At 56.7% G+C, this 19676-nt stretch overlaps 1 protein-coding gene across 1 annotated transcript in view; it reads right to left on the bottom strand.

Annotated features, from left to right (window-relative positions):
* ABTB2 (ankyrin repeat and BTB domain containing 2) overlaps positions 1-19676 on the bottom strand; it is a 174338-nt gene that overhangs the window by 9066 nt on the left and 145596 nt on the right. The window contains exons 4-12 of the mRNA XM_019470067.2: positions 12071-12223; positions 10601-10766; positions 7684-7773; positions 6820-6921; positions 4371-4467; positions 4029-4164; positions 2098-2327; positions 525-703; positions 35-140 (exon numbers count right to left, since the gene is read on the bottom strand). Coding sequence (XP_019325612.2) covers positions 35-140; positions 525-703; positions 2098-2327; positions 4029-4164; positions 4371-4467; positions 6820-6921; positions 7684-7773; positions 10601-10766; positions 12071-12223 — 1259 coding nt within the window. The remainder of the gene's footprint in view (positions 1-34; positions 141-524; positions 704-2097; positions 2328-4028; positions 4165-4370; positions 4468-6819; positions 6922-7683; positions 7774-10600; positions 10767-12070; positions 12224-19676) is intronic.

Genomic DNA, 19676 nt, shown 5'->3' with positions numbered 1-19676 from the left:
CTGGAAAGGTCGGGTGGGCAGGGGCAGGCCTCACCTAGCCTGGCGGGCAGGGTCTTCCGGATCTCTGGAATGCTGGGGACCGGGCTGCTGCCATAGCAGTGCGTGAAGATGGCAGCCAGCTGCTGGGTGACGGAGTCGTTCTGCGGGGCAGGGGCAGAGAGAGGGCCTGTGAGCTCGCCCGCCCGCCATGGCCGTCTGTTTATAGCTATAGACACGTCAGGCTAATTTCAAAAGTCCAGGCCTGGATTAGAGCAGCCGCTGTCTTTTATTCCTCCTGGATCTGGCTTGGCAAGAGATGCCTGTTCCTCCATCACTGAATCCCCAAATTGCTTTCCTGGCCAGGCTCCAGCCCCGACAAATCCACGGCCTGTGGCCTCGGCAGCCAGGCAGTGGGAGTCTGGGTGTGAGGGGTGCGGGAGGGTGCCGGTGTCTGTCTGCCGTGTGTCGGTCTGCGTGTCTGCGGTCTGGGCCGGGGCCCTGGAACCCGGCAAGCTCAGGGTGGGAGCCTGCCCAATGTCACTCACTTTGCTGGTCTTGAGGATGTCGAACATGAGCTGTAAGCCCTCGGTCACCAGCTCCTCGTTGTATTCCTCCTCCTTGATGGAGCTGAAGTCCCGCAGGAGGCTCTGCACCACCGAGTACCGCGACTGGGAGAAGGAGGTCCTCAGGGACTCGATCCAGACGTGCAGCTTCCAGGGGACGCCTGGGCGCAGGCAGGGGAAGGGCAGGCCTCAGCAGAGCGGGCCCTGGACAGACCCCCCCCCCCCCCCCCCACCCGCTTTCTCGGCAGGCTCTCCCGCACTGTGCCCCCTCCGGTCCCCTAGCATCCTGCCCTGTCCCCTCATGCTGAGTGGCTCTCTCTGAAGCCAGCTGTAAAGAGCTTCCTTTTGGCCTGACAGGCTTGCTGAGGTCAGGGGGATTTCAGGTTCTCATCAGATGAGGGAGAGCCGGCCGGAGTGCCAGGAACGTGCACGGCTCAGCCTGAGGCCACGCCAGTCCCACCGTCTCTGGGGCCCTGGAACTACTTACTGGGAAGACCTATTAATTATGAGGGATGGCCAGGTGGACTCGGATGCCTAGAAAATAGGCAGGACACATAGGCAGGCCCACGCCTATCTAAACGGCTGAAATGAATCCTGACCTACCTCAGAGGGCTTTTACCAGTGCTCAGGTCACTGGCATTCAGTGGCACATAATTACTGTGTACCAGCTCCCTGGAGTGTGTCAGTGAGGCCATAAAGTAACTTGAAACTACTTTGTGAAGGTCATGACAAAAACTAGTAATTTTCCTGGTAATTAGAGACATAGCTTCTTACCCCCCAGCCTCATATGGATTTAAACAAAAAAGGACGGATGGCAGTCCCCAGGGACACATGACTTAGGTGGCATTAGCATCCTCAGTTTGCTGACTGTAGATGGGAATGATACACCCATTTTACAGTGAAGAACACTGAGCCTGACCGGCCGCAAGAAGGTAGCATGGTCTCCTGCTCCCCTGGCCAGTGCTAGGGGTCTGTGTGTCGTGGCCCCTGTGAGAGCAGGGACACCGCTGCCATGCACCAAGCGCTCGTGGCGAGCCAGAGCCAGGCCCTGTGCCTCACGTGACATCACACTCTTAGATGAGGACCATCAGAGCCTGTGGAATGGCTGGGACCTCACCCAGGTCTGTCTGTCTGTCTGAGCGGCCTCCCTGGTGGAAGGACAGTCCCACAGACTTGCAGACCCGAGGAGTGGAGAGTTTGGCCGAGTGACAGGAGAACATCCAGGTGACCGGAAAAGTTGACTCAACCCCGGGGCCGCACATCCCAGGCCGTGACCAGGCCCTGGGGCGGGGAAGCTCTGACCAGGGAGGATGAAGGGCCTGAGGCGGGGCGATGCCCTCAAGATGCACCTCTGCTGAGGACTGAGGCTCCGGGCAGCTCCTGTCCTGGCCATCAGCCATCAGGCCTGCGTAGACCGGTCCCACCCGGTGCCCTGCTGCCTTATGGCCCATCTGCCCCTCTGGGCACCGCCCCCTTCCTGTCTGCCGCAGAGCAGGAGGGCGCGCGTGCGCGTGCGTGCACACGTGTGTGTACGTGCATGCCTGCGAGTTCTCACCCAGCGCCCTCAGCTCCATGGTGATGTCCACGTAGCCGTGCTCAGCACTGTAGTACATGGCCTCCTGCAGGGCCTTCGTACGGGTCCGGCTCAGCCGCACGGGCCCCTCACTGCCGCTGCCCTGGCTGGACGCGTCACTCTCCTCCACACCTTCAGCCAGGATCTCCTCCAGGGACAGCACGTCCGCTTTGGCCTGCTGAGGCTGGGTCAGGAGCTTCCTCAGGACGTTCCTGCAGGCCAAGGGACAAAGGAGGGTGACGCCTGAGGTTCTCACCATGGACGGAGCCACCTGAGGTGCCTTCCAGAGCCCCGGGGCCCATATGGGAGCTACGGGGCACCTGTGGGCACAAAGTGCTCACGATCTCCCCCTCCCAGGCGGGCTGGGCCAGGCCTCCCAGCGCCCTCCATCTGCAGCCGCCCGAGGGAGGCAGGGAGGGCACCGGGGCCTCCCCTACCATCCTGGTACTACTAAGTCATGGGCTTTGGGGCCAAGCAGGCCCCGCCATTTTGCCTGTGTGATCTCAGACAGGTTGTTCTATGTCTCTGTGCCCTGACCACTCTGTCACCTACAGAACAGGGTGCCAGCCTCACCCTCCTCCAGAATTAATGCCAGGCCAAGGTGATGGCATCACACGTAGAGCCTGATACATAGCGGTCCTCTGAGATAGCAGCCAATTTTACTCATGGGAAGTGTCTGAAACATAGGACATGCTCATATTCATTTGTTTTTCCTTCCTTCCATTAGGAAGAATGACCTAAAGTCAAGAACGCCTGTTATACAGAATTCAGCGTGTAGAACGTTAGACTTGACGTAACGTGTTCCCATGTACTGGTGCACTTAACCCCGTGAGATCCCACGGACGCTGCCATTCATGTGTGATGAATACAACTTGCTCAAGGTCACCCTGGGCAGGAGTACAGACTCAAACCCAGACTTCTGGTTCCATGCCCCAGGCTCATTCTGTCACATCCTGTGGCCTGGGATGGCTGCAGCATGGGCAGGTCCAAAGGTCACCTGGGGGCTGAGCCTCCTTCCAGCGGCAGCCCAGCCCAGCCCCTACCCCATTCTGTGCTGGAGGTCATGTTGTGCCATGCAGAGACCCCTCTGAGAGACTCGGGGTCATCCGGAGGTAGCTTTGCTCACCAAGTTTACAGAGCACCCACTTTGTGCCGTGCACGGGTATGTAAAGGTGAGCCAGCCATGCCTGTCCCCGACCCGTGTTCCAGAGGGAGTGGGTAGCAGGTGAGTGGACAGACGGTCTCCACGCAGGGTGAAGAGGTTTTGAGAAGGGCGTTGGAGAACAGGAAGTAGTTGTCCCGGCTGCCCCTCCCTTCTCGCCCCTCCCCTGCCTTCTAATAACCTCCTCTCTGTCTGACTTTGCCCCCCAGAGCTGCCGGATGGTTCTGGGCTCAGCCCGCTGCCTCCCCGCCACAGCCCTGGGCAGGCCTGGCCCCCACAAAGCAAGATCCGCCATCTGCTCTGGCAGCGGGGTGTGATTTCCCACACGGCCGCCAGGAGCTTCTTTGAGGCTGAGCCATATGCTGTGCGAAGGCCCTGGGGGTCCAGGAGGCCACCGTGGGCCCGGAGAAGAACCACTGAGCACAGGAAGGGACGTGGCCCCGAGATGGGTCAGTACTGGGGTCTATAGGAAATGGGAGAGCCTGCCCTGGGTGTTGGGAGACCCAGGCTGCAGTCCCGGTCTGCCGGGAACGAGCTGGGGGGCCTCTCCCAGCAAGGGGACCTCTCTGCCACCCAGTGTCTCTGGGCGTCCAACATCTGAGGTCTCTCTGCTGGTCGAGGACCTGCTCGTCTTTCTGGGTGGCTTACATGCACAACTCCCATCTGGAAAGATCTCTAGCTCTTTTGCTGCCCCTGGGGGAGCCTGTTTCATGCTCCCACATCGCACGGGGCGGGAACCCCAGGTGGGTACCTGTGGCCATGGGCGGCTGAGTGGCTGAAGCAGTTCATATCCTCATGGAGGGAGGAGGCCATGCCATTGGCTTCCAGCATGCTGAGTAGGGGATCAGCGCCTCGGCTCAGCAACAAGCTGACCAGCTCGTAGTTCCCTGGAAGACAAGGCCAACGAAGGATGCTACCACTGCCCACAGCACCGCGCCCGTCTGCTGGCCCCCGCCTGGGTGCCGAGCTCTAGAGAAACACTGAAGAATGGGGCCAGGGGGAGGCCTCAGAAGGAGGGGTTTCAAGGCTCGCTCCAGGGATCTGGGCACGGGGCCGCAAGTCCAGCTACGGGCCGAGCCAGCTGTATACCTACCAGCTGCAGAGGCTAGCTGCAGCGGTGTCTCCGTGTAGCTGTCCTCACCGCCAGTCACTGCTGAGCCCTCCACGTGGGCACCGGCATCCAGGAGCAACTGCAGGGCACAGGACAGGACACGTCAGTGTGGCAGGGAGTGTCTGTGAGAAGGGCCTCGACTAGTTCCCTCTAGGCCTGTGACTGAGACCCTACTCCCCCTGGGCAGCCGAGGAACTGGGACTTTAGAACTTGGAGTTAGCCTCAGGGCTCCACGTTTCTAGAATCTTCACCTCTATTCTTGTGACTTTGGACCAAGCCCCTAAGCCGTGGGGACATCTGAACTGTTTCTCGCTTTTAAATGCTTTCCTGGGGAGGGACGCCTGGGTGGTTCAGTCAGTTAAGGGTCTAACTTTGGCTCAGGTCACGATCTCGTGGTTCACAAGTTCGAGCCCCACGGTGGACTCAGAGCCTGGAGTCTGCTTCAGATTCTGTGTCTCCCTCCCTCCTTGCCCTTCCCCGGCTCGTGCTCTCTCTCTCTCTGTCTCTCTCAAAAATCAATAAATGTTAAAAAAAAATTTGAAAAAATGCTTTCCTATGACTTAATTGTGGTGACCTTTCTAAAAAATTATGCAAATGAACAGAGTGGAAAGTATCATCCCAATCCAGCAGGGGAAACTGAGGCGGGGAAACTGAGGTTCTGAGAGGCAGCAGAAGTAGTGGGAAAGGCACAGGTATTAGGGCCAGAATGAGCCGAGTGCCAGTGCCGGCCACCAACCAGTCAGGGACCTGGGGCACAAACCTCAACCCCTCTGGGCCTCGGCCTTCCTCATCTGGAAAACGGCAAGAGGCCGTTGATACGAAATGGCACTCAACCCACCACGGGGATCCAATAACCAGAAGGTTCTCACTGAGAGGTCTGGCAAGCAACCCGGGGCTGAGAGGCGCAGGACTCGCCATTCAGGGCGCCTCTCTCCGTGCAGGCAAGGGGAAGATGGCCCGGGGCTGGCGGATACCCGGCAGTTTCAGCTGAGCCGGCCTGGCTTTGCCTCGGGGCAGGGGCGGGGTCTGCACTGCCCCAACAGGCCACCACCGGCTGCGTCTCACCTTCCCAGACCTGACCAGCTGCTCCGGTGGGAGCACTTCCATCCTTCCCGGGTTTCTGGACACCAAACCCTCCTCGGAGCCTGCACCCGGCAGGCCAGCCTGCACGGCAGCTGTCCCACACCCAGAGACCAGGTACGAGGGGTCGAGGCTGCCCTCCACGCCTCCACTGCATCGCCTTTCCGGGTGGCTTACATGCACAACTCCCATCTGGAAAGCTCTCTAGCTCTTCTGCTGCCCCTGGGGGAGCCTGTTTCCTGCTCCCACATCACACGGGGCGGGAACCCCAGGTGGGTACCTGTGGCCATGGGCGGCTGGGAGGCGGGGAACGGCCGTCAGCTGGAGGCTCTTGTCAGTCAGAACCCAGCTGTGGCTGCCGCCTGAGCCGGTGTGCCAAGGCGGGGGAGGTGGAGGCCTGCCCGATGGGGCGAAACTGGGCACCAATCCAGGCAAGTCCAGGGCACGGCCCTGCAGGCCGGTCTGGGCTAGGCTGGAAGCCTGCTCGGGTCGTTAGGATGGCAGTAACCAAAAAGCAGGCAGGATAGGGCAGCGGGCCTGGTGAAGACCACTCACTGAGTCACTGCCACAGCCCAGGGCTGTGCTGACAATGATGAATAGCCTGGACATGACCCCGGCCCTCAGAGGACTTGCAATCTAGCAGACAGACAGACAGACAGACAGACAGCAAGGTGTAACGCGAACTCCCAGGAAGGGGCGTGCAACCCTGTATACCCCAGTGGCCTGAGGAGCAAAGGAGTCTGGGAGTCGAGCGGCAGTGTGGCTGGTGTCCTACCCGGGGTGGGACGCCGCTCTGCTCTACTTCTGGGCCGAACCCCATCCTCACACCGGCCACAGCTACCTTGGGCCGAGGTGGGCACCGTGTGGCGTAGCCTGGCTTGACCCCTGAGCTGTGCCCCTCTGAGTGCCCTCAGGAACTGGGAGACTGAAAGACTGGGCCTGTTAATGGGGATGGGCAGAGCCAAAAGGACGCCATGATACCGAGCCGGCTCTGGGGGACCATTCACGAGGGAGGAGAACGAGCTCGAGGTGGGGGTGGGGGGAGATGGCTGGAGGAAGGAAGACAGAGCACCTTTGCAGCTTCCAGCACGCCCCGGGACTCCCTGGCAGACCCGGAGATGCCGGCCAGGCCTGCTACTGCTCAGGCCTGGGTCTTACTTGCTGAGGCCACACATATCCTTGTACGAAAGCCCTCTGCCTGAACAAAGTTGGGGGGCGGGGTGGGGCCCGCCCTGCTGACCCGGTGAGCTGGCTCTAAGCAGTACCTCTGCTCTCTCTGATTCCAGGCGGCCGCTCGCTTGGGCCAGGCAGGGGCTGTGTCTGGGGCCCGGTGCACCTGGCAGAGGCTCACCTGGACTACAGAGATGTGTCCGTGCAGCACAGCAAACGTCAGCGATGTCCAGTGCCGGCTGTCAGGGTGGATGGAGGGGTGCCTGGGAGAGTTGCTTGGAACCTGGAAAATGCCACGGATGAGCAGTTTTTGTGGGCGAGTGACATTCCTGGGCAAGATACACATGCGCCTGAGCTAAGGGGGGATCCCGCAGGGACGGGGACTAGGAGCCAAGTCGAGTGCTTTCCGGGTTCAACCGGCAATGTCTGCCTGGAGCGCTATGTAGACAAGGCTCAAAAGGATGTTTAAGGGCGCCTGGGTGGCTTGGTCGGTTAAGCGTCCAATTTCGGCTCAGGTCATGATCTCGCGGTCCGTGAGTTCGAGCCCCGCGGCTGGCTCTGTGCTGACAGCTGGGAGCCTGGAGGCTGCTTCCGATTCTGTGTCTCCCTCTCTGTCTGCTCCTCCCTCACTCACACTCTCTCAAAAATGAATAAATGTTTAAAAAAAAAAAAAAAGGGATGTTTACTTAGCGCCGCTGGCCCTGGGCAGATCCACCGCAGGAAGGGCACCAGGCCGCAGAGGGAAGCAGAGCTAAATGCATCTGGGGACGGTGGATGCGGTAGGGGCGGGAGGGGACGAGGCTGGTTAAGAGGGACCGGTGTTACGGTAACAGAACCATGGCCATTCTCTCCACTCACCCCCCCTGCTCTCAGACACAAAGCCCAAGTTTGAGGCAATGCCCTTCTGCTGTTATCTCCGTACCCATTCCTCCAAGAACCATTTAGCCGGTTGTCCAAAACACTGCACCCAGCGTGGCTGATGGACAGCTTGGGTGCTCCCTTGCTGGGCCAGCAGCCCGGCTGTGGCTCTTTGGGGCCTGCTCACCTGGATGTCCAAGTTCGCTCCCGCGTCAATCAACATCTGGACCATCGCTTCATCCCCAGCAGCGCAGGCATACATCAGCGGCGTCAGACCCTGTGTGAACCAGAGGCAGACGCTAAACCATCTGGAAACAGACACAGTGACACGTACTCCACAGGCCTCGGTCCCAGAAACCACCGTCCTGTCTCCTGCTTGACTCGGCTGCTCGTCCTGAGCAGTCCTGTGTCGTGGCCCAACCTCTGCCCTTTCCGGGCCCACTGGACACGCCACACGTGAAGGGTGAGCAGGGGACGGTTCCACAGGCGCCGTGGGACCCAGGGGTGAGGAGCCCGGGCCCCATGGCCGGACTCGGGCACAAAGGTCACCTCTGCCACGGCGAGCTGTAAACTTAGTCCAGGTTACTGGTCTCCCTCTGTGCCTCAGTTTCTTCATCTTTAAAAGGAGGATAACGACAGTATCTACCTCAGAGAGTTGTGAAGAATACGAGTTACTACGTGTGAAGTGCTCAGTACAGAGCAAGCTTACCTTAAGAGCTACCTAATTAAAAGAACACAGCGAATGACCCCATCCCTGCTACTATGTCACGCTGCCATAGCCTAACCCGGCCCAGGCCCTGCGCGCCTAATCGCCGTGCGAAGTGCTTCACATGCAGTGTCTCATTTAGTCACCGTAATATCCCTGTCAGGGAGGCTCTATTCTCACCCCCACTGTACAGACGAGGCACAGAGAGACCCAAGGCAAGGTCACACAGGGTGCGGGAGGAAGGGCTGGCCCTGGAACCACACCCGCCTGAGCTGTGAAGCTCACGCTCCGAAGCTGCGCTCGGAGGGCGGAGAGGGCTCTGCCTTGACCATTTCGTGCTACTGAGCAAGTCAGCACTTTTCCGAAAGCTGAGGCCCAGTCCCTCCCTGCGTTTGGGCGGACGGTTAGTGGGGCCGCCTCCTGGCTGGGAATCTTTCTCCGTGGCCAGTAATAGCAAAGACAGCAGTGGAAAGTGTTATTCCACAGCTGGATCCTGGCAAGCGTTTGTCTGGAGCCCTGCGATGTTATTTATTAGGTTATTTGTGTGTAGACAAGATCTCCTTACCTCATAAATCCTTGCCTAGTGCCCAGAGATAAAGAAATGGCCTGACATTAGTCATGGGCGAGAGGGCTGTTTACCCACAGATCATTCTATAAATACCAAGGTTGAGGGAACAACAGGATCGAGCATTTAGAGAGGAGCCAAGCGCTGCAGAGTGAGGCTCAGGCTTTGTTTCAGCCCCTGCCGCACACGCTCGACTTCTTGTTTCCCACACATCTGTGCACGGTTCAGCATTTAAGTCGGGGGGTCTTGTGAGAAGCAACTGTCAGCCCCATTCCCGAGGCAGGTACAGGAAGACGGCTGGTGACCAGCGCTCACAGATAACCGCTGTCGTCCTCGCGAGGTCAATAGGACCCAGAACGAACATTACTGAGCCTTAACTATGTGCCTGATGCAGACGTGTCCCCTAACCCTACGGGGCAGGCACCGCCGGCCCCCTTTGCTGGGGGCGAGGCAGCCCGTCCGAGACACCAGGGCTTTGACAGTGTGGATGGCCCTGCGCCCCGAGGAGGAAGAGGATGCCCCAGGACAAAAGCTCCTGCAAGGCCCTGGGACCTGTGCTGACAGAGGCGCCCCAGGGAGATCTGACACCCAGCCTGTCGCCTCCCCGCTGCCCTGCCTCGGCACCTCCCCGACCCTACCCCAGCAGGTGTCCTGACTGCCCCACCTCCGTGCTCTTGCTCTCCGGGTCATCTCCTGTCCCGGGAGTGCCTGTCCCATTGCTCTGTGCTTCATCCCCCTGCTCCTCCCAAGGCAAGGTCCTCCTGGCTCTGGCTGGGCTTGGACCCCTCCAGGGGACCCCCTCTCCCGCCACTCCACCTGACCCATCACCAGTCCAGGGCCACCCGGCCTTGGGGTTGACCTGGCACATCAGCCCGCCCTGTCCTGTGCTGTCATCTCGTGGGAGAGCATTCCACCCAAGCCCTCCGCTGTCACCGCGCCTTCCGCACACTTCCGTGTGGCCTTCCAAATTGCAGTGTCGTCACCTCCATGGCAAGGACTCACAAGGCCGCGTCAGATAAACAAACCGGACAGTGCCTTGTGGCGAAGGGCCTGGAGTCAGATGGCTTATAAGCCCAGCTCTGCTCCTTGCTAGCTGTGTGACCTTGGGTAAACCAACTTCTCTGTACCTCAGTTTCCTCATCTGTAAAATGGGGATAATGATAGTACGGACATCACAGGGCTGCTGTCAAGATTGAATGAGTTCATCTGTGCAAGGCGCTTTGAACAGTGCCTGGAACATAGCAGTGAGCTCTATAAATGTGAGCTCTTCAGAGCAAAAACAATAAAGCAAACAAAAAAAAACAAGTTAAAGTCTATCTAAAACTATAAGTCACTTCCAATGCTTCCTTTTCCAGCTCGATTTTACTCCTTAGCACTTTTCACGAATATGCTCTGTATTGGACGTTTCTATTTCCTAGCACGTGTTTGTTTGCCTGCTACTGCCACCAAGGCGGCGGGTTCCACGGGCCTGGCACGCGGGAGGCGCACGAGGTGCCCTAAAGCACGCCCTCGTGACTGACGCCCAAAGCTGGAAATCCAGCTGACTCCTCTGGACTTTGTCCCAGCCCTGAGCCATCTGGGACAGCCTCCAGCCCTCCAGACAGTGGAGGCAGAACCTCCGTTACAAGGGTTTTCCAAGGGGTGCTAGGAAGGTCTTCGAGCTGACGTCTCACCAGGAACAGGCAGGGTGCGATTTGGGAGGCCGCCCGTTTGTCAGCAGCACAGAGCTGAGCGGCTCTCAGGTTTGGGACAGAAGGACTGGGCCACCACCCGGCAATGACAAGGCCCCGACTCTGTGCCCTACGCCTGGCTAGCGGAGCTCTCCGCACGCACCTGGTCGTCCATAGTGTTCACCCCGTCCGGGCCCAGGGCCTCGATCGCCTGGTTGATGAGGTCTGTCCTTCCGCAGTTGAGCATGCGGAAACCCAGGTCCTGGTTGAATTTTTCGGTAGCCGCTCGGGCATCCAGCCTCCGGAAGGAGCTGAAACAGCACTCGGGTCTGTGCAGAAAAGACCCACAGGTGTGTGAGTGTGACCATGTGTGACACTTTTGGCTAGGACATCGCCCCTCAAGGAGACGTGGCACAGCTATGCCAGGCTGAGTGGGGGGACGACAGGGTGGATGGGAAGGACGGGAATCGCTATTGGATTGGCAAAGAATGGCCTTGTCGTGCGCCATGCTGCCAAGCGTCCATACTTCAGTTCTTCTACACACACGACACAGAAGAGCTGTCCACCATCAGGGAACCAGGTCCCATCAGGAATAACCCACCAGGGGTTCAGCCTGAGGAGGAAGCAGCTCCAGTCGGGGTGTGGACTTGGCAGTGAACTTCCTGCAGGGAGAAGGCTGCACCCGGCCTACGGGATGGCCACTGTGGCCAAGTTCCAGTTCCTGGCTCTACGCCCTCTCTCCTGAAGGCCTCCCGAGGAGGCCCAGAATTACCAAACAGATGGTGGAGAATGGCCCAGAAGCCCACTGCCATCAAGCCATCCTACCAGGGAGGGTCACAGATTAAAAACCACGTCTACAAGAGGGCGCGGGACAGGCTTCCCATAGGTGGCTTCAGCCTGGAGCCCTGGTTGGACCGAAGTGTGGAAAGTTCACGTCCCAGAATGACTTTGGGAATTTGCCGTGGAGACAGAGGAGGCTATAACTGGGGTTGGGGCAGAGGGTCAAAAAAAAGAAAAAAAAAAAAAAGATGCAAGGCTCTCATAGAACAGTAGCCACAGAAACCATTCTTCAGACAACTTTAGGAGACCAGTCCAATACAAGATGGCCATGCTGGGAAGGAAATTAAGAGCCATGGCTTGGGCCATATAGACCTGGGTTCAAATTTAGGCAAGGCCGCTTTGCTAGCTGAGTTTCTCCATTTGTAATATGGGCTTTACAGCACCCCCTTCTCTAAAGTCGTCCTGAGGCCCAAGATAACACATGTGAAAAGGAAGGGCTCAGCCCCGCGCCTACACCGGGAAGAGTTCAGGAAAACAGTGGCAAATATAGGAACAGAGAAGAAGAGGGACCCGCCTCTGCTGCTCGTGCCCAAATATCCCAAAGAGCCAGACTGTGAGAGCTCTCCTGTCCAAACTCAAACACGTGTCTGCTCTGTGCACCTGACCAGCGGCTTTAGAAGATGAACCCAGAAGGCAGCCAAGGTCGGGAGTGATTAGTTCTGACAGGCGTGGTCACGCAGGGGCACCACGGTGGGGGGATGGGGGGCCCTCCCAACCTCCAGGAGCGGGAGAGGCGAGGGAAGCCCGGCGCGGAGCCCAAGCCCTTCAGCCTCACTCCTCCCCAGGTCCGTACTTGAGCTGCCGGGGCTCACAGTCCAGGCCGGGCAGCAGCAGCCGGGCGGCCTGCCGGATGTCGCCGCTGTCCACGGTGAGGCTGCGGCGGTGCTCCGCGTAGGTGATGGCCACGCGCATCCACTCCATCAGTGGCGGCAGCAGCATGAAGGGCCTGTGAGGCAGCAGAGAGAGAGGGTCAGGCCGGTGGGGGGCCCCCTCCCACGCACGCTCGGCGAACGGCTGTAGAGGCCGGTCACCAGTAACCTTCAGGCTGAGAGGTGTGGAGGGGACTGGCTCCCTCTCCTCGCTGAGACCCCAGTGTGTCCCATTCCACAGACACTGTCCTGGGTCGGGAGAAATTCCCATGATAGGCCACGTGTGGAACTGAGGGCCTGAGGTGACCAATGAAACAAGGCGTTTGCCGGTGCGTCAAGTTGGGAGCTCCCATCCCCCCTCCCCAAGGAATTCAGATGGGGTCTCCGGGTCTCTGTCTGCAGAAGGGAGAGACTGCCTCCCGGGTGGTGGGTGCGTGCAGGGGACAGAGTCCAACAGACCCGGGCGGGCCCCCAACCCAGCTTTGCCGTTAGCAGCTGTGTTCCATCACCACAAACACAGCCCGGGCCTGCTCCCTGCACCTGTGAGATGGGGTACCACCTGCTTCTCAGGGCTGTCGTGAAGCTGTGTCAGATGATGTGGATCACATTACACATGCATAGTTGATGTCATTCCTTCCTCAACCTGCACCTGGGCTGAGGTGGGCCCCACGTCACTTCCTATGACAGGCCAGAGCTGCCTCCGCTCCAAGTCCTACGGGGAGGAAGAGTCTCGGGGCCCAACACGAAGAACCCACGGCCACAGTGACGTGGGGCGCTAGGTGGAAGCAGGAAGAGACTTCTGCTCCTGAGGCCTCTGAGTTGCAAACTCCAGGGGGCACCATTCCCAAGGTATTCCCTGTGTCACCAGGGGGCGCCATGCACAAGGCATGTGACTGGTGCCCCGGGGCATTGGGCGATACAGCTGCACCTCCACGCAGGGTCCTGCCCTCTCCCTGCCCCAGGCCCTCCCACCCCCATCGTGCTGGATCTACATTTCATCCGAGAGCGGCTTTCCTCCTGTCCTGCCCTCCTGTCCTCCGTGAGTTCTGGCAAGTCTCCCATGGCGAAGACCTCCTCGGGAGACCACTTCACAGTCCAGTGGATCTCACTGCCGCGGGCGGCCCTGACAGCCAGTTTTCAGCTTTATGACTCGATGGACAACCAGCCTGCTCTGCCCACAACATTCCTTGCCTGGTCACAAGGGTGAGGCAGCCCTGGCGCGCTGCCCCTTGTGGCTGTTCTCTCTAATGACAGCCTGAGTCCACCTCTTGTTCCTGTGTGTGCTCCCCGCCCTCCTGATGCCTCCGCACCCCACGCCCTCCGACGTCCTGGGCTCCTGGAGCATTAGGCCTCTGCTGTCACCACCATCTTACTCCTAGACATGCAGAGAGGTACTGTGACCGGGAAAAAGACTTCCATTCTCCTTTTTCAGTCACTAAGTCAGTTGACTGCAGGGAATCAACGTCGAGACCCTCAGATCTCTGGTCTCAGGTTTCCGAATGCTTAGGATATTGTCAAAATTTTAAGAGCTTCTCTCATTGAGGACAAACGATGCTTTTATTTATTTTTAAACAAAATTAAACCGGATGTAACCCTGCAGGTGGTTACCTGGGAAGCTATTTTGACATTCTGGGCTCTGTCATTTCAGAAAATGTATCAGGGTCCAAGTGTAGTAACTGCAGTGGTGAGGACGAGTTACGGGCTGGGGAAGCCTGGCTGGTCCTGGCTTCAAGGGTGCCCTCACCCCAACCCATTTCCAGTCCTGGCTCATAACATTCACCAGGACACAGCAGACCAGCAGGCACCTGCCCTTCCTACCTCCTCAAGAGAATGAATCTGCTCGCGCCTCGGCCCGTCTAAATCCTGTTTAGCCTTCAAGGCTCAGTTCCATTGCCACCTCTTTCCAGAAGCCCTCCCACTCCAAGATCCAAGATCCCTTAGAACTTGCTCTTCCATCATTGGATATGTCTCATCTTCCTGAGTAGACTATTCTGCCTCAGGACAAAAACGATGGCTTGCTCATGCCTGTGTACTCCCAAATATCCCCAGCATGGGACCTGAACGTAACAGGTCCTCAATAAACGCTGGCTGAATGACTAAAAGTATGGCCGGGCTTCAGGAACTTACTACGATGCGTCTAAGTTTTTAATTCTGGACCAACTCTTATTTCTGCCCAGAAAAGAATGGCATGTAATTTTCAAGGGCACAGTGTTGACTTGCTAGAGTGGGAAAGCCAAGACTCTATGGAAGAAGCCTGTAGAATGTAGGAAGAAACAACAAGCCATTTGTGCACTACTCCTCTGTTTATAACAATTTTCTTGATTATATATGCCCATTTGAATTCTCTGTAAATATTCTTGGATTTTCCAATTTTTACATTGCAATGCTAGAAGGCAAACTCAGAGACATGTTTCTATATATAACAGTCCTTTGGATCCAAGGGGAAGGCTTTATCTAAACCACCAGCATTGGGACTGAAGTATAAATGAAAAGATAGTTCATGGATTTGCCAGCCATTCTTCCCTGTTGTGGCCAACAGCCAAGACCAAGTGCCAAGTACGGTCACTGAAGCTCCAAGTGGCATCTCCCAGCTGCACTAGGGGAAATCCAAGAGGGAACTTGGGGAATCACCAAGTCTAATCAGATGGTGTTATGATTCATATGCTCTGTGCCTCTTAGAACTCAGCACATGAAAAAAACAGTATCAATAACTTTGGTGGGCAGGTATTGGGGATTGGCTCATTCAGCCTCCATTTTGCTGTCTTTGTTGGAGACATAAAAAGCTGAAAACTACACTTCCCAGACTCCTTTGCAGCTGGGGTTCTGGATGCAAATTAGGTTTTGCCATTAAGATGTAGTTCCATGAGATCTGGTAAATGGATGTGAGACAGAGGCCATACTTGTGCCCCCTTTGCCTATTTCTGGTAGCAAGCCAGGTCATGAAGCATGAGGTCTATTTTTTCTTTTCTCATACAACATTCCAGTGTCCATTTTCCACCTTCCTGAGTGCTTCAAAGGCAGTGGTAGTGTTACTGAAAGTGACGACAGAGATTTCTTGATTGCAGCTTCAGTCCTGAGTTGCATTTCCAGGGAATGTCTCAGAGGGAGCAGTCCCCTTGGTTGGATGAGTTCGGTTTTGTCCTTGAGCCTGATCCTTGAGCCCTTCTAATGATTCTGTTGGCACCTAATTCCCTGCATTAAATCCCTTCCTGCTTAAAATACCTAGAGTGGTTTCTGGTTCCTGAATTGAACACTGGCTGATATTCTCAACACACTGAAATCCTCCAGGGTTAAGAGTGTCCCTCTGCCTCTGGGGTAGTGGCTGGCATCCACCTGTCCACAAACAAGGCGGTACCAGCCCCCAAACTGACCTCTTCAGGCTCTTTTCCTTGGCCTACCCATTGACCCTGTGGTCCAAGAGAAGATAAAATGACAAGCAATTCATGGACTTAGTAACATCCTTCCTTTAACCTGTGTGTTCCAGGCTCCTATTTCCTTTCTGGTAATTTCATCTAGCCCACTGAACATGCTGAGAAGCTGGCCTGTATTTCTGGACATTCTGGAAAATCCCTATAAAAACTCCCATCTGTACTGGCGGCGGCTACATCCTAACTGCAGGGTGAAAGGGCTCCAGAGGAGCAAGGCTAGGAATGACTGACATCTGCATTGTCCTCAGGGTCTCCAGCTTTTATTCCTCCCAAAGAAAAAGGCTGTTTCCCTCCTCTTGCCATTCTTCTACGCTGAGCTTGGCCACAAGCCTTTCATGGCTAGGGCGGGCATCTGCTGTGCCCGAGGCAGGGAGAGGGGGCAGGGCTGAAGGAACCCCCTTTGTGCTGCCACTCTGTCGCCAGGTTTCCCCCTCGCTGGGTCCAGTACCTCTCAATAGTCGTTCTGGAGTGTTCTGGTCACAGGACGCCCTTTGTACTCTTACAAATTATTGAGGCCTCCAAAGAGCTTTTGTTTATGTGTGTTATCCTACCACTATTTACTGTATCAGAAATCAAAACAGAAAATGTTAAAACATCTGAACATGCAAGTTCACATCCCCCATCAGCCATCAGTGATACTGTTATCACACATCACACAGCCTCTAGAAAGCTCCCCTGGACATTTGTGGGGAAATGAGAGTGAAAAGGCAAATAACCCCTTCTTATTATGAAAATAATTTTGACTCTGTAGACTCCTGAAAAGTCTCAGGACCCCAGGGGTTCCCAGACCACACTTCGAGCATCACTACCTTAAGACAAGTCTGTTCTTGGGCTGAGCATGGGGCTGGGATTCTGCCTCTGGCGGCACACGGTCTGGCCATTTCCACAATCGTGTATGCTTTGAATGCACCTGCCTGGCCCAGCGAACTGAGGCTCCTACCCCCTGCCCCGCAGTGTCCTCACTGGGAGAAAGCCTCCCTGTCCTGGAAGCAGGTGCGTTGACTCTAGAACCCGGGGCAGATCAGTATACTCTTTGGGCCTGTGTTCCTATTAAAGAAGGGATGTCAGTAGCTTCTAGATGTTTTCTCCATTGTGAGAATCTCTTTTGCGGTCTCCTAGACTCCACATGACAATAGCTGTATCTACTCTGCAGTGATCAAGTCTGTGGGTTCTAGAGAGGACCTCCTGGGTTGGGATCCGGTGTCCCTCCCAATGAACTCAATCATGATCCTGCCCAAGTTACCCCACCCTCAGCCTCAGCTGTCCCATCAGCAAAATGGGTATAGATAATAGGACCGCCTCACAAGAAGCATGTATGCGAAGTGCTTAGCACAGCATTTGGCACACGCCAAGTTCTCAGTAGAGGTTAACTATTAGTACTACGTTAGTATCTGCTGATAGAGAAAACACATACTAGCAAAAAAGCCTCTAGGAATCTGGTCCTACTAAATGCCTCAGCCGTGGCCTTCTTCAAGTCCAGCCAACTCTCCCCTCCCCCGGCCCTCCAGCAAGTATAAACACGCAAAGCTTGCAAAAGCCTGCCAGCAAACTGCCCATCACCCACTCTGTCCCAGCTCATAAAACAGACAAAACAAATGCAACCACCATGTTGAGTGGGATCCGGAAGCTGTTTCTGGCAGTGCAGGTTCTGGGCCTTGGCAGTCAAGGATCTCACACAGGGGATGGGGTGACAGCAAGGGACACAGACTCACGAACGTGTGAGGTGGGAGGTGGGCATGGAATTACCGCCAGGGACCTGCACCCCCCTGGCCGCCCCAAGTGCTGTTGGTGGCCTAACCCGCATGAACACACACACATCAGGTGGGGTTGCTGCTGTGACAAATCAAGCCACCTAAAAGGGTCATTGACTGGCAGTGTGTCTTTCTGTGCATAAAACAGCCACTACCGTCACCTGGGAATGTTCAGGAAACGTACCAGTATAAACGGGGCTTCTACGTGGAGAGGCTGGGAACTGCCTGACCAAGTCCTCTTAGTTGCTAGGGGAGGAAACAGAAACCCCACGAGGCCAAGTGTTTCATCCAGCAGCAACGGGGAGACCAGATCGACGTGTCATGACTCACTTTCTCCTCATATCTCTTTAAATGAATCATATACCTGAGCCTGAGTATATCAAGCCAAGGATCTCATAAGGCCCTTTGACGGGGCTGGGCCTGCAAAAGCCATTTTTCCCCCTTAAAAAAAAAAACGAAAGAGAATAAACTTCTTAAGGCTTGGTTTTAAGAGGTCCCTGCAGCCTGGAAAAAAAAAAAAAAAAACCCTGCCCCACTCAGCAAGCATATGATTTATTGGGATTACAGCCCTGTAAGCAGTGTCTTAACAACATGGAACAGGAAACGACTCTAATTTCCAGCTCAAAGCGGGCTCTGTTCTTCCCGGAGGTGGGCAGCGGCCTCAGAGAGAGAGGCAGGTTGGCAGAGGGGCACAGGCCCGTAACTGGTAGCTGTGCGACCCAAGCCCTGGGCATGAGAAAGCCTTGTGCCTCTGTCCCCAACTGGCAGGTATGTCCCCCCTGTGCCCACCTGTGAGGAAGCGGATATGAGCACGCAGGCAGCCCCACAGATGTGCCCACCGGCCGGGCAGGGCCTCAAGACCTGGCCTGAGCTCAGCCCTGGGAAAACCGGGCTGTGGTTTCTTAGCTTCCACTCTTGGCAGGGAGCACGGAGGGCTCGGGTGCGGGCCTGGCTCCGGGGGCCGGGAGGGCTTGGGGAGGTCCACGCCGCCTCAGGCTCGCTCTCTAATGAGATTTCCCCACTCCCCAGTACGCCCAGCCCACCCTGCCTGTGTGCACCCTTAGTACGGGCGGGGAACCTCACAGGGGCCCGCCAGAATGTCTCCCACCCTCAGCCCTAAATTCTTCCCCTGACTTCGCCCCACCTTCAGCTGGGGCCCCCGCCAAGCCGTGGGGTTGCACAGGGTGATCTCCCCGCTGCACGCACTGCTCCCACGTCCCTCCCCGCCGTGCTGTCCGGGCTGGGGCTGCAGAGTGGCACCATCAGGAACCGGCTAAGAGGCCAAGCTTTGTCCAATGGAATGCAGCTCTTCTCTGGGAGAAGGCCGGCTCTCCCATGCTGGCTCTCCCATGCCGGCTCTGAGGCCTTCACCACAGGTTGCCTAAGATTTCTGAGAGCCGCTGTGGCCTCAAACACCAGGCCAAACCATCCAGGAAGGAAAAACCCACTGCTGTCCCACCAGAGTCAGATGCTACTTGCAGCACAAAGGAAGCAATTCTAGTCCGGTTCACATCTTGGACTAATTATTTTTCTAGAATTGCTTCGTAAACGGAATGGTTTGGCCTAGCTTGGAGTCAGAGCTGGGACCCCCAGGCCTATCTTCTCCACCGGCCCCTCCGCCTCAGGACCTGGAGCGGCTGACCCACAGCAGAGTCTCCCCGTGGGGTCAAGGGACCGCTGTCAGAGGCAGAGCTCAGGGCTTTCTGAGGGGGAAATACTCTTCTCTTATTAAAACTCACGTGTTACGGGTTAGAGGTGCTAAAAAGCCCTGTACTTGCCCAGATACGCGTATGGATATAAATTTAGAACACACCAAGTCAGGAGAAGCTGTGAGCAATTTCTCTGCCTCTTCCCGGTGACTGCCCATCAGGCTCCATGGGAGCCACAAAGTGGGCACTGGGGCGGGAGGCCAGTTGTGTGAATACTGGGGCATCTTGGTTTGGCTCCTGAAAACAGAAAAAGAGGCTCCAGGAAAAAAGAGAGAAACACGAAGAGCTAGCATCTACAGAGCACGCTAAGCTCCTGGCACCATTTCAAGCCCTTCACATCTCTTGACTCCTTCGATCCTCCTCTCTGCGTCACAAAGCAGGTACTATTATCCCATTTTCCACACGGCCAAACTGAGGGCTGGAGAGGTGAAGTAACTTGCCCCCAACCATGCACCTGGGTAAGAGGCAGAGCTGGGATGCAGTCCCTGGCAGTGTCCCCCAGCCCCCGAGCTCCTACACGGTGCCTTCCGCTGTCACTCAGCATAGAGAATTGGCCCTGGTCTTCTACTTTCTGCACTCTTCCTCATCCCCCTCATCTTAGAGGCACAATAGCCCCGTCTTTTGTCACCCAGATTGGACCAC

This window comes from Panthera pardus, unplaced genomic scaffold (genome assembly GCF_024362965.1).
Source record: "Panthera pardus isolate Hobbes unplaced genomic scaffold, ASM2436296v1 HiC_scaffold_12, whole genome shotgun sequence".
Classification (NCBI taxonomy): Eukaryota; Metazoa; Chordata; class Mammalia; order Carnivora; family Felidae; genus Panthera; species Panthera pardus.
The sequence above is the reverse complement of the archived record's forward strand: the minus strand, read 5'-3'. Positions and strand labels throughout refer to the sequence as shown.